The 14,908-nt window shown below is 40.7% G+C and overlaps 1 protein-coding gene across 1 annotated transcript; it reads right to left on the bottom strand.

Moving 5' to 3' along the window:
• Positions 1-8,920: 8,920 nt before the first annotated feature.
• Positions 8,921-9,838, bottom strand: LOC122013979 (protein NEDD1-like). The gene is made up of 3 exons (XM_042570182.1): positions 9,675-9,838; positions 9,095-9,257; positions 8,921-8,993 (listed from the first exon to the last, which is right to left on the bottom strand). The coding sequence occupies exons 1-3, from the start codon at positions 9,829-9,831 to the stop codon at positions 8,921-8,923; spliced, it is 393 nt and encodes a 130-aa protein (XP_042426116.1). The 5' UTR covers positions 9,832-9,838.
• Between the last annotated feature and the right edge of the window lie 5,070 nt (positions 9,839-14,908).

Genomic DNA, 14,908 nt, shown 5'->3' with positions numbered 1-14,908 from the left:
ACCCCAGTCTTTGCTACAACTACCTTGTGATGACTGGGAATGTAGAAATAATATCCCTTAGTTTCCTTGGGATATCCAATAAAGTAGCACTTGTCGGATTTGGGTCCTAACTTATCTGAGACTTGACGTCGAACGTAAGCCTCACAACCCCAAATCCTCATGAAAGACACCTGGACATCTCTCCTAGTCCATATCCTATATGGTGTCTTTATCACGGCCTTGGATGGAACTCGGTTGAGTATAAAAGCTGTCGTGTCTAGAGCATAGCTCCAAAGGAATGTCGGAAGATCTGTGTGACTCATCATAGATCGTACCATATCTAATAGGGTACGATTCCTCCTTTCGGATACACCATTCCACTGTGGTGTTCCAGGAGGAGTGAGTTGGGATAGAATCTCACACTTAGCTAGGTAGTCACGAAACTCATGGCTAAGGTATTCTCCACCTCGATCTAATCGAAGTATCTTAATACTCTTGCCAAACTGGTTCTGTACTTCATTCTTGAATTCTTTGAACTTTTTCAAAGGATTCAGACTTATGTGTCATCAAGTACACATAACCATATCTACTGAAGTCATTAGTAAATGTGATGAAGTACCTATAACCACCTCTAGCAGCGACATTGAAAGGGCCACATACATCACTATGTATGAGTCCTAACAAATCAGTCGCTCTTTCACTGTGCCCACTAAAGGGAGTCTTGGTCATCTAGCCTAGTAGGCATGACTCGCACATCTCATAAGATTCAAAATCAAATGAGTCCAGCATACCATCCTTATAGAGCTGGGATAAGCGCTTCATTTATATGACCTAAGCGACAGTGCCAGAGATAGGTTTGGTTCAGGTCATTTGACTTGAACCTCTTGGTATTTATATTATAGATAGGGCTTTCAAGATCTAGAATATAGAGTCCGTTCATCAGAGGTGCACTACAATTGAACATATCTTTTAAATAAACAGAACAATATTTGTCCTTTATAATAAAAGAGAAACCTTTCTTGTCCAAACAAGAAACTGAAATTATGTTCTTAGTTAATGCAGGCACATAACAACATTCATCAAATTCTAATACAAGCCCAGAGGGCAGAGATAGATGATAAGTCCCTACAGCAACAGCAGCAACCCGTGCTCCATTGCCTACGCGTAGGTCCACCTCGCCCTTCGCCAATGCCCTGCTATTTCTCAGCGCCTGCACATTAGTACAAATGTGAGATGCACATCCGGTATCTAATATTCATGATGAAGAAATAGATAGATTGACTTCTATAACATATATACCTGAAGTGGAAGTCTCACTTCATTTCTTCTTAAGATCTTCCAAGTACACCTTGCAGTTCCTCTTCCAGTGCCCGGTCTAATCGCAGTGGAGGCAGGTAGCATCCTTGGCGACTCCTCCTTTAGGCTTCAGTGCCTTGCCTTTGTCCTTGGCTTGGGACTTTCCCTTGCCTTTGGGCTTGCCCTTGCCCTTGTATTTCTGAACCATCAGAACAGAGTGGGGCTTTGCCTTCTTAAGGTTTAGCTCAGCAGTTCTTAACATGCTAAGCAGCTCGGACAGTGGCTTGTCAATTTCGTTCATATTGTAGTTTAGAACGAACTGACTATAGCTATCCGGCAAGGATTGCAAGATCAGGTCAGTGGCCATCTCTTGGCCAAGCGGTAATCCCAACCTCTGTAGGTTTTCTATGTACCCAATCATTTTGAGTACATATGGGCCTACGGGAGCCCCATCTGACATCTTGCACTGAAATAGTGCCCTTGAGATCTCAAATCTCTCATGCCACGCTTGTCCTTGATACAGTTGACGAAGATGTTCAACCATATCGTAAGCGCCCATTAACTCGTGTTGCTTCTGAAGCTCAGAATTCATGGTCACGAGCATTAGACAGGACACATCTAATGCGTCATCTTGATGCTTCTTGTAAGCATCTTTGTCAGCTCACGGGGCATTGGCAGGAGGATCCCCCAGAATGGGCTGCTCCAGAACGTACAGTTTACGTTCCTGGGTGAGAACTATTCTCAGGTTCCTGTACTAGTCCAAGAAATTTGCTCCGTTGAACTTTTCCTTCTCAAGGACAGAACGCAGAGAGAAGGTGTTCGTATTCGACATCATGGTTTATCTACAACAGAAAAATGCAGAAAATAAATATCATATTCTTTTAAAATCATTTAATTAGGCCTTTAACTAAATGATGCTCCCACTGAATTCTATAATTCATGTGGGACAAGATCCACATCATACTAACCCTTGAGTTAGCTTTGGCTAATACGCCCAAGACTTAGTATGATCGGTAGGTAATGATTTACCAATTATATCTCTATGCAACTCTTGTTTATAGGATCATTATCCGCAGTTATATTAAAACTTAAGTTAGCTTTGGCTAATACGCCCAAGAATTAATATAAATGTGATTTATGTCCTATCTTTCCAACCATTGGAAGAATGCCTATAGTTATACTCGATCCAACCGAGTTAACTAGGAATACTCAATCTAATTGAGTTTGTATTCGCCCATGCGTTGATAAGCGAGACCAAGATTGTCCCTCTATACCCTACCAAGATAATATGTGTTGCTCTGCTTTGGCAGATTCAACAACACATGTGATCGAGGTAGTGATAGGTATCACAGCACGGTAGGTATTAGAGTTGACGTGATTTAGATCTAATCTAAACGATGATGCGTATCATATACTCGATATAGATCTAATCTAATCGTGGGGTGCATCATGTGCATGACTTAGATCTAATCTAATCGTTAGGCACTAATTAATTACTTAATCATGCATCACATATACACAAGCAATTAATTAAATTAATTTGTGATTTGTCATGGCCCTACTACGATCTTCTCAAGCCAATGAGAAGATTGGATGGTCAACATAGGGTCAACAGCTTCTTAAGCTCCTCCCTTAGACCACCTTGTGTTGCTCGCGCCCTCCTCATAACTCCGTCTCGTGTGGACCTTCCACAGCTCCAATTTTGTACATTACAATTTTGAAACTCGAGTTATATTTGAGTCTAAACTAATTTACAACAAGAATAAAAGAGAAAGGCACGACGCGCAGGTCGCGAAAAAATAAAAATACAACACGCACATCACATCACGGCACGCAGGCCGTATTATGAATTACAGCACATTTATTCCAATTCAATTGGGTCTTTTGGGCCATGACTATCACAAATTATATATAATTCTAAATTATGTATTTTCTATAATTTTCTGCAATTTTAATACCAATTTTTATAATTTTTACGAGTAAAAATTCTCGGCGGTCCCGTTTAGCGGTTTTCGGGCGCAATCGCGGAACGAATCCCCTTGCGGGGCCAGGAGCAGCGCCCCTACCCGCGATCTAACCATCGCGAGGGTTCCTTAGCGATCCTACAGCGCCTTAGCCCGCTGTACCAAAAGGATTTGGGGCGAAACCAAGCCGTTTTGGAAAAATCTTCCCGGTAGCGGAAGCCTACAAGTGCCGAAACACTTGTGCTTCGCTTCTACGAGAAAATTACCCATAAAAACTATAAAAAAACCTAAATTTACAGAAAATCACAGAAGCTATATTTTTCATAAAAATCAAAAATAAACTCGTACAAGTCTTTGCACGTGGCTCTGATACCACTGTTGGGTTTTTCGGGCCGCGAAAACCACGTTTTCGCGTCGCGGAAACCCCGAAAGCCCCAGCCACCGGATCCGTTCAAAGAAAAACTTTCGAAAAATACAAGTACAAGTTTCAAAACTTTGATCTACAGTAGATCTACAAAGGGAAAAACCTTTTATACCTTCGATGCGTGCCCTTTTCGTATCCCGCTCGTCCAACGGCTTGCCGGATCTCAAGATTGTCAACGTAGACAATCCTCTACACGTATCCACACGAACACACTAGATGGAGAAGGACCAAACAAGGTGTGCTAGCACCTAGGGTGTTCGGCCAAGGTAGGAGAAGGAGAGCAAGAAGAGAGAGCTCAAGGAAGAAGAAGAAGTGAATTGCCTTGAATGAGGAAAAATGAATTCCCTTCACTATGTGTGGCTGGCCACAATTGTAACTCATCTACAATTAATGTGGCCGGCCACATTAAATGGAAAGGAGGCTTGTAACCTCCATGATGTGGCACACACCTAAGTAACCATGATGATGTGGAGCATCATCATTGGTCCACATCTTGCCAACTCACCAATGAGGTGGCATAAAGTCAAGTCAAACTTGACTCTTCATCTTCCTCTCAAGTCAAGTCAAACTTGACTTAATCTCTCTCATGGTTGATCTAATCCAACCATTTAATTCAAGACAATTTAATATAATGAATCTAAGTCATTTAATTAAATTGATTCAATGAGTCATAATCTAAATTAGACTCATTGAACACATGAATTAACTTGAGTCCAACTCAATTAGCCCAATTAGGATTACTCTTAATCCAATTTGATTCATCAAATGAATCTAATCCTCTTGGTTCATAATATGAACCTAATCTCCATCTAATTGTCCTTAGTGTGTGACCCTATAGGTTCTTGTAACGTTGGCAATACCCCTAAACCCATTTAGGGGCATAAGTAATGAGCGGTATCTAGCAACACATCATTACTCCCCAAGTTACAAGAATGTTAAGATCCAACATCACCTTGTGACTAATAATTGTGACTCCTCACAATATATGACAAGTGTCCTTCTATCCTAGACATCTAGATTGATCAATGTGAGGCATAGACCATGTCATCCTCTGACCAATCTAAATCTTGAACTCCAAGTAGACTCACTAAATCAAATGAGCTCAATATCTCATATTGACTCATTTGGGCATGGCCATGCACTTCGTGGTCTCACTCTATCAAGAATATCGATGTCGCTCCCATCATATAGGAGGGATAAATCTTATCTACATCACTCACATCCCTCTGCATAATTCGTTACATACCCAGTAATCGCCTTTATAGTCCACCCAGTTACGGTTGACGTTTGACGAAACCAAAGTACATAACTCCTTATGTAGGGAACCATGGTGACTTCAGGTCTAAGAACTAGTAGTCATACTAATAGCCACATGAGAAAGTATATGACACTCATATAACGATCCATGATATTTTCTCATGGCGGGTCATTCAGTATACATTCTCTAATGCATACCCATGTGCCAACTTGATATCTCTATATCCATGACTTGTGAGATCAAGTCATCGAGTTGACCTACATGCTAGTCTTATTGCATTAACATTGTCCCTGAATGTTAATACTCGACTTGAAATGATTAAGAGTAGTGTTCCTTATATCATCTCACTATCGGTTCAACTAACCGATTGATATAGGTAAGAACCCTCTACTCAAGGACGCTATTATACTTAGTTTATTTGGAACCAATACAAGTAAGTATAATAACCAAAAATAAAATGTCTTTATTTATATAAGAATATGATACAACAAGTCCATAAAACAATCATCAAATGATTGGCTCTAGGGCTCTAACTAACACGTCGGAGGGCCTAGCCAGGGATTCTCATCCTGGTCTTAGGTCACTAACACTTTGTTGGCGGATTTCGTGGTGCGCAGGCGAGGTTCTCTCTAGAAGTTATGCTTCGCCAAAGTTCTTCATCAGATCTACTTTGCCGGACTTCATCCTCCTCAAATCTACTTTATTGGAGGTTTCATTCTTCATATTTACAACACCGGGATCTTCTTCATCAACCTTCCTAATCATCCCTCGGAGTCTCGCCGGAGATCCACCGTACCGGAGCTTCTTTAGATCCTCGGGACTCATCTTCTTCACCATCTTCATTCACCAGAACACCAGCTCTTCATCTCATCGGATTTAAACAGGATTAAATTTGGCACCATCTGTGGGAACTTTCACCTGAATTTAAATTTTTGCGATGGAGGACGCTGGAAAAATCCACACCGTCACTTTAACACAGGAAGATCTGGAATTACTCATCGCTGCAAGGGTATAGAAGGCTTTGCAACAACAATAACAAGTTAATACTAATGGAACGCTGCTCATGGCTATAAATCTGGCCATCTCTGCAACTAATCCTCAAAGGGAAAGAGGTATGGATGAGGAAGATAATACTTATATACCTCCTGTTATTTTTTCTCCCACCTGTCGTCCTCGGGCTTTTTTCTGTACTCCTGTCGAAGAAGGAGGACGTCGACCAATGCTTCAGGAATCCTATGGTGAAGCACCAGTAAGGGGCAAGCATAAGGGGAAAATGTTGGCCAGTGATAGTTCCCCTAAGAGAATAGTCACTCCTTTCTCTCAGAGGGTATTGGATGATCCCTTACCTAAACATTATCAGAACCTAAACATTGGAGAATACTCTGGAACAATAGATCCAGAGGTTCATCTACTCAAGTTCGAGAATGCGGCTCTGTTACAATAATTCACTGATGGAGTCAAATATCGCATGTTCCTAACCACCTTCGGAGGTGCCGCTCAAAGGTGGTTCAAAAGGTTGCGAGAGAATTTTATTAAGCGTTTCAACGATTTCAGGAAGGTATTTCTCCACCATTTCTCTTGTAACAGGTGATATCAAAAGACTTTGTGGAGTCTTTTCTCTATTAAACAGGGGCCCAAACAAAGTATTAGGGCTTATATTAAAAGATTTAATCAAGTGGCTATTGATGTTCCTTCTGCCACTACTGAAATTCTGGTGTGTGCCTTTTCTCAAGGTCTCAATAATAGTGGCTTCTTTAAGGATTTGGTGAGAAATCCTCCCACCAACTTTGATATATTAATTGAAAGAGCTATTGAATTCATTAATGTTGAGGAAGCTCAAGCTGCTCGTAAGAAGGAGGGCATTCAACCTAATCCTACTCCAGTTAATGAACGTCCTATGGCTCCTGTTCAACCCCCCAGAGGACCACATCGTCCACCGGAGCCATGACCGCAAGCTGTTCAACATGTGGAGATGCCGCAGTAAGCTCCACGAAGATAGTGTACGTATCATATGACGAACACCCACTACAACAAAAACCCTCATAGACATCGGTTTTCCACCGGTGTCTATTACATTTTCGACCGATGTCTATGAAGGCGATGTAAAAGGTTTGCCATTTTAGACATCGGGTTAAAACTGGTGTAGTATTACTTAACAACACCGGTGTTCGAATCGGTTATTAACCGGTGTAGTATCACTTAACGACACCGTTTCATCAACGATGTAAAACCGATGTTGTTAATAACACCAGTTTTAACCGCGGTGGAAAACCGATGTAATATCAATATTGTTTAACGACGCCGATTCGATTTCCAAAATAGTGAAAAACCGATATTATACAACATTTTAATAGTACAAAATTTAGTTAATATTATTATACATCGGTGTATCTAAACACACCAAGTAAATATCCATGTTACCAATACATAATATTATTCTTACAATATAAAAAGATAATAGATATTGTACACATCAAGTCCATATCTACAAATTACACAAATATTCCTCTTACAACATCAAGAGATAATTAACTATGATGCCTAAATCGCATTGGCTGATGACAAATCACCGACAGGGGCTAAATCACCTTGAAAAATTATATCAAGCTTACAATTGCAGGGAGCAATGTTGTCATTTTCAGTCAACTTCTGTAAAATCTTCTACCATTGTTGAATGTATGTTTGTAGCTGATGCCAAATGCATTTCATCAATTTCTATTGTAAGCAAGGCGTCGCATACAACCCGTCCAACTTGGAGAATTTTTGGGCAACCTGATAGGATGTAGCTGTAATGAGCAAAAAGATCAACAACGAAAGTTCAACTGCAATAAATAGGGCACTTACCTGCAACTGGGCATCGAGGATGTGGTTTCTTTGTGCTTATGTAGTGGATTATTGGTTTCTTCTCATAAATATGCTTGCAGTCCATCCTGCTTGATGAAGAACAACATATAGAAAGAACACGGTTTATGACTTTAATAATAATAATAACATACCTTTTGCTTGGGAAACAAAAAAAATATGTGAAACAGACTAGTCATAAGCTTCTTCATCACTTGATAAATAAATATACATTAAGCATTGTTCAAGGAACATGAACAATTGAATCAACATAATCTGTTAAAAGGTTTTTTTGAGTTATTAGAATGAAATATAAGTAGAAAGCTATGGAATGTTGTCTACGACATTAACATATCTCACATTGCATTCTACAAAGCACACAAATTCATAGTTCGCAACTAATCAAATAAAGACTCATGCCAAATTGAATATGGTTCAAGAAGGGACATGATTTCCAAGGAAACCAAGCTCTGCATTTTAAGAAAGAAGTTCACTTAAAATAGTTATTTTTAGTTAACTTGTGAACTAAAAAAGTCTGATCATCGTCTAATTCTTGTTAGCCATCTCTGCTCACTATTGAATATGGATCTGATAGAGAAATTCAAAAAATATGAACAATTGAATGTTTTCGCTTGATCAACATGAGAAGATGTAAATTACCTCTGGGATTGATGGTGCATATGGTGTTCTTTTCAAGACTTTTAGTTAATCTACAAACATGTCAAGAGTTTGAAGATGGACAAGAAGATTAATTTACCATGAAACAAATAATATAAAGCCGAAATAAATAAATGCTTAGGACATATTTGAAGGAAAACATCAAATAGCAAAAGATGAGATTATACTATGTATAGCCAGCCGTGGTTATATTTCTTCAAATTTATTAACATATAAAGCAGTGGTATTCAAATTGTTCACACATGCTATTAGTCTGCCAAGAACATCATCAACTTTTAGTAATTCTTTTGCAACTTTAACAGAAGCATCAATTGCTTTAGAACTCAGTTGTATTTTTCCTTCTCATGAATACATCAAGTAAATCAGTTGTGTTTTAGAACTGTGGGAAACAACACCCAAGGTGAGACATGCATAAGACTTACAGAAAAGACATACTGTGGTTGCAGAGCAATCATCTAGTAGAAATCAATTCACTAACAATTATTGAATTGAATCAGAGATGTAAACCAGAGACACGCAGGTCACTCTAGAATAATCATTAACAGTGGTTGAACTGAAGACAAGATGTAAACCAGAGAGACAGACAGACAGAGGGGAAAAAAATGCAGGCAATGATTTGAATGGCATCCGGGCATCTGTAAATTTCCAGAAAACAGGATGTATTGATCACAATAGAACAAATTAATGAGCAAACAATGAGCTACCTCAATGTCATCAGCAAGGTCGCTGCCGTGAGAAGGAAAGGATCCCATACTTTGGCCATTTTTATTCCAAAGTGATATCTTTTTATCGTCACCAGCACTAGCAACCACTAGGTCTGCATGAACAAAGATTAAACTTTAGTAAGATTTTTCCACCGTAAAAGTCAACCACCATCCGCTGGATTAACAAAATTAACTAAGTTATACAAGATACAAAATAAACTTGAATGATGAGTCATGGGAAAATTAAATTCTGACGGCACTAGGCAAGGATGAAACATGCCCTTATACAATTCGAATAGTGTAGATCTAAGGCAAAGCAACAAATTTCCAAGAGAAGTAAAAAATGCAAATACGTAGTTTCCTAGTAATTTTGCTTCAGAGAGTAACGCATCCCAGACTATCAGGGGGAAAAAAAAGAGAGGCTAAAATCGAGCAAACAAAACCCTCCGACACAAGCATAACAGAAATGCATAGCAAAGAGGAAGCAAACAGATAGTGCGATATAAAACGAGGCGGGAAAGCGTTTTTACTGGTGTGGTTCCACTTGACGGAGTTGATTTGAGATCCGGGGGAAGGCGTGTAGCTGAGGGTGCAGGGATCGCCGGCATCCACCGTGACGTCGAAGAGCTTGACGGTGTCACCGCCGCAAGTGGCGAGAAGCGAAACTGATGAATCCACGAACTGCATCTCTCGATTTCTCCTCGCTAGATCCACACAGCAACGGACAGTCCACTAGGGTTTCTGATAATACCCCATGGGAGGAAGACGAGAACTGAGAACATACCCCATGGGAGGAGTCGACGCATGCTTCTCCCATGCTGTAGGAAAGAAAAGCCATCATAACCGCAAGCTCGAACAAGACACCGACTTCTAGACATAGACGAGCTTCCTTACATACCAATTCGATGGGGGAAAGCGAGAAGGGGCTCTTTCCGTAGAAGACCCCGATGGACCAGGAGCCCTCGCTGTCCGGACGGCACCCGACGAGGGCTGGATCGGGGGTGCGTTGAGATGCAGAGACGACGAACCAGTAGAAGACGACGGCGATGAGCCCGGATGCGGTTATAGAGCCGAGGAGGAAGGCCACGGGGAAGGGGGATCGGCTGAGGAAGCTCCAGCCCCGCGTCAACCCAATCCACGGCGACATGGAGCCCCAAAAGCCCCTAGAGCGCATCCCTAAAAGGAGGATGCGGAGGATTAGGGTTTCACGAGGAGAAGTCCAAAAGAAAGCGCGCTAAGAAAGTTCGCCAGAATTTTGGTTCATAGACACCGGGTTTTAAAAACCGCGATTAAAATCGATGTCTATTAATGAAAAAAAGACGCTTATAGACATCAGCTAAAAAAACTGATGTCTATGAGCGAAAATCTGCGCTCATAGACATCGGTTTTTGGAAAAATCTGTGTAAAATACTCAAAGACATCAGTTTTTGCTTAAAACCGTTGTTGTTCTACCGATGTCTATGAAGGTTTTTCTTGTAGTGACCCACAACACAGAGAACTGTTTTGCTCTGAAGAATCAGCAAATGAGCAATGCTCAGTATCATCGACGTGCTCCATTTCCTAAGCAGTCATCTTATCCACGACAGAATAGTCCCCTCAAGCTGGAATATAGAACAACTGAAAGTGTTACAACTCTTGGTCGGGCAAACACAGGTGCAAATGCCCGAGCGGGTGCAACAAGAGTCATCCTCCGCTCGACAAGAAGAAAATAGAAGTAATGCCGCCCGGGGCAATATTAACATGATAGCAGAAGGACCCACCGATGGTGACTCAAACTGGATGAGAAAATCACACGCCCGGCGATTAAAGATACATGCAGTAGGATGCAGCCAAGAGAGGGTAAACAGACCTAAAATCAACTTTGGCCCCAAAGATCTAGAAGGGGTGGAAGTATCCCATGATGATGCACTGATCATTAAAGTTATTATAGCTAACTATAATATTTCACGTACTTTTATTGATACAAGAAGTTCTATTAATATTATTTTGAAGAAGGCTTTTGATCAATTACAGATCGACCCGAGCGAGTTGTAACCCCTTTATATGATTTCACTGGCAATGAGGTACAACCGCTAGGTCAGATCAAGCTGGCCATATCTTTAGGGGAGGAGCCTCTGATAAGGACGAGGTGATCCTACTTCATGGTGGTGGATGCGCCTTCTGCTTACAATGTTATACTGGGTCGGCCTGCCTTAAATGAGTTCAGGGCAGTTGTTTCTACTTTCTGTTAGAAGATTAAGTTCTCAATAGATGATCAAGTGGGGGAAGCCAATGTAGCCATAAAAATTCAGAGGATGGAAGTTAGAGGAGATCAATTAACTGCACAAAAATGCTATGTGGAGATCATTAAAATAGAAGCCAATGTAGCTAGAAAAATTCAGAGGATGGAAGTCAATACTATTCAAGAAAAATCGCCCGTCATGGTTTATGAGGAGAAAGAGGAGATACAAATCTAGGCCGACCGTCCAGAAGTTGTTACTTATATAGCGTTTGACCTGGTTCCTCAACTCAAAATCGAGCTGGTGCAATGCTTGGTTCATAATAATGATGTATTTGTATGGACACCCAAGGAGGTGATGGGCGTATCTCCTCTTGTGATGGAACATACACTTCATGTGCATCCAGATGCACGGCCGGTTAAGCAAAGGAAGAGGGATTTCGGAGCTGATCAGAATATAATCATCAAGGAGAAGGTAGATAAATTACTAGAAGCGGGCTATATTCGGGAAGTTCAATTCCCCAACTGGTTGGCCAATGTTGTCCTGGTCTCTAAACCACGGAACAAATGGAAAGTGCGCATTGATTTTCGGGATCTTAGCAAAGCTTGCACGAAAGATTATTATCCTCTTCCCCAGATTGATCAATTGGTGGATTCTACAGCCGGGTGTGAATTCATCTGCATGTTAGACGCCTATCAGGGATATCATCAAGTCCCACTTGTAACGGAGGATCAAGAGAAGGTTAGTTTCATAACAGCTGAAGGTACTTACTGCTATAATGTTATGCCTTTTAGATTAAAGAATGCAGGAGCTAATTATCAAAGGCTCATGAACAAGGTTTTCAAGAAACAGATTGGGAAAAATATGGAGGTTTATGTGGATGATATACTTATCAAATCCCTTTAAGCTTCTGACTTATGCAAGGATGTAGAGGAAACTTATAGAACCTTGCGGCAATATGGACTCAAGCTTAATCCCTGCAAATGTTTATTTGGAGGTAAAAGTGGCAAGTTCCTGGGATACATGGTAACTGAGTGGGGAATAGAGGCTAAACCCAGCAAGGTTCTTGTGCTCCAAAACATGGCTCCCCCATGTAACATGAAAGAAGCACAAAGGGTGACCGACCGAATCACGGCACTATCTCGCTTCATTTCTAAATCGGCCTACTGAAGCTTCCCCTTCTTCAAGATACTAAGGAAGGCTACTAAATTCCAATAGGATGAGGAATGTGACCGGGCGTTCCAAGAATTAAAAAATTATTTGTCAACTTTACCTGTATTAGACAAGCCTGTAGTAGGAGAAATATTATGGCTTTACTTGTCAGCAAATGAGCATGTTGTAGGCTCAGTTCTAGTAAGGCAAGAAGGGAAGGAACAACAACCTGTATACTTTTTAAGTCATTTACTAAAAGGAGCTGAGTGTCGCTATACTGCACTCGAGAAGTTGGCTTATGGATTGGTGTTAGCAGCCAAAAGATTACGTCCCTATTTCTTATCGCATGTAATTATAGTATTAACTAACAACACTTTCGGTCGAGTTCTTCTTAATCCTGAAGCATCTGGACGGTTAATTAAATGGACAATGGAACTTAGTGAATATGATATGCAGTATCAACCTTGGTCGACAATTAAGGCACAAGCTCTGGCTGACTTTATAATAGAGATACAAGGCCCAGATGAAGATGGAACTTGGAAAATATATGTGGATGGATCTTCTACTCGACAAGGCAGTGGTATTGAGATTCTTCTTATATCACCAAGGGATGATCGGATGCAATTTTCTATCCGGTTAAATTATAGAGCCACTAATAATAAAGTAGAATATGAATCACTGATTGCAGGGGTTATAGGCCGCCCGACATGTAAGGGCCGCTTGAGTTTGGATGTATTCCGATTCCTAGCTAGCAGCACAACAGTTAACAGGCAATTTTGAAATCAATAATGAGCGACTTAAATTATATGCAAAAGCATTTGACAAATTGGAATCAGAGTTCCAAGAAGTAACTATACAGAAGATCCCTCGATCAGAAAATCAAATGGAAGATGAGGTGGCTAAATTGGCCTCAGCTATAATACCTTGGAACTTGGATAGGCTTGTAGAGCAGACTGTGTTGGTATCCTGTATTGAACGACAGACCGATGCGGAAATACAAAGTGACTGGAGAGCATCAATCATTCTATTCCTTCAGCAGGATGTTCTACCAGAAGATAGAGAACAAGCACAGATATTCAAGAAGAGGGCCGCCTGGTATAATATGGTGGGCAATCATCTTTATAAAAGGATTTTCTCTAGTCCTCTACTCAAGTGTATAGGGTCGGAGGATATACAATATATGCTTCAAGAGGTTCATCAAGGTTCTTGTGGCAGTCATATAGGAGGGAGATCTTTAGCTCACAAAATATTATTAACTGGGTATTTTTGGCCTACTTTACAAGAAGATGCAGCTCAACAAGTAAGAACATGTATGTCTTGTGAGAAGCATCAGAACATTCCACATCACCCCACTAGTCTATTGACAACTTCTATAGTATCTTGTCCTTTTGATCAATGGGGTATGGATATAGTTGGCATGTTTCCTTTGGCAAGAGCGCAAAGGAAATTCCTATTGGTGGCTATAGGCTATTTCTCAAAATGGGTGGAGGTTGAATCATTAGCCAGGATTACTGAACACGCGGTTATCAAATTCCTATGGCAATATATCATTTGTAGATTTGGTATTCCACATAAGCTAGTTTCTGATAATGGAAGACAATTCCATGGAGAAAGGATTAAGGAATGGTGTGCGGGATATGGTATTACACAAGAATTCACCTTTGTGGCTTATCCATAGAGCAACGGACGAGCAGAGGTAACCAACAGGGAAATTATCATAGGTCTTAAAACTAAATTAGATCATGTTGGTGTTAGCTAGGTAGATGAGTTGCCTAGTGTATTGTGGGCATATTGTACTACTCCTAGAGAAGCTACAGGCATAACTCCTTTTCAGTTGGTGTATAGTGGAGAAATAGTAGTCCCCATAGAGGTTGGGATGGAATCTGATTGGAGGCAGTTATATGATGATGGTAATTTAGGTCGGCGTCTTTTGGAGCTAGATCTTATAGAAGAAATTCACGACAAAGCAGTAGCCCGGTTCACATCATATCGGCAACGGATGAGACAAAACAACAACAGGAGGGTAATCCCAAGATTCTTCCAAGTCGATGATCTAGTATGGAAGCGCTTCAAACTTGTCGGAGATGTCAGTAAGCTGACACCATAATGGGGAGTACCATATAAGGTAATACAGAACCTTGCTTTGGGTTCCTACTATCTCCAAGACGCGGATGGGAGGAATTTCGAACGACCTTGGAGTGTGAACCACTTACAGCCTGATAGAACTTAAACAAGTATGGCAGTAACTCACGCATGTATTTCATTTAATTTTAGAATATAATGAAGAAGTGCAGGCGAACATCCCCTGATAAACACATAAATTCTCCTTGGGTAAACAAATTGACCCTCCTTCAACAGTCGATCGGGGATCTTAGGGAGTGACTCGCTCAGGC

This window comes from Zingiber officinale, chromosome 8B (assembly GCF_018446385.1).
Source record: "Zingiber officinale cultivar Zhangliang chromosome 8B, Zo_v1.1, whole genome shotgun sequence".
Taxonomy (NCBI): domain Eukaryota; kingdom Viridiplantae; phylum Streptophyta; class Magnoliopsida; order Zingiberales; family Zingiberaceae; genus Zingiber; species Zingiber officinale.
The sequence above is the reverse complement of the archived record's forward strand: the minus strand, read 5'-3'. Positions and strand labels throughout refer to the sequence as shown.

Bases quoted from the DNA above. Each gene is read 5' to 3' on its own strand.
- LOC122013979 (XM_042570182.1), bottom strand. From the start codon at position 9,831: ATGCAGTTCGTGGATTCATCAGTTTCGCTTCTCGCCACTTGCGGCGGT. The intron at 9,258-9,674 runs GTAAAAACGCTT...TTGTTCATGCAG, and splicing joins CGTCAAGTGGAACCACACCA to ACCTAGTGGTTGCTAGTGCT. The intron at 8,994-9,094 runs GTTTTCTGGAAA...TCTTGTCTTCAG, and splicing joins TATTGTGATCAATACATCCT to TTCAACCACTGTTAATGATT.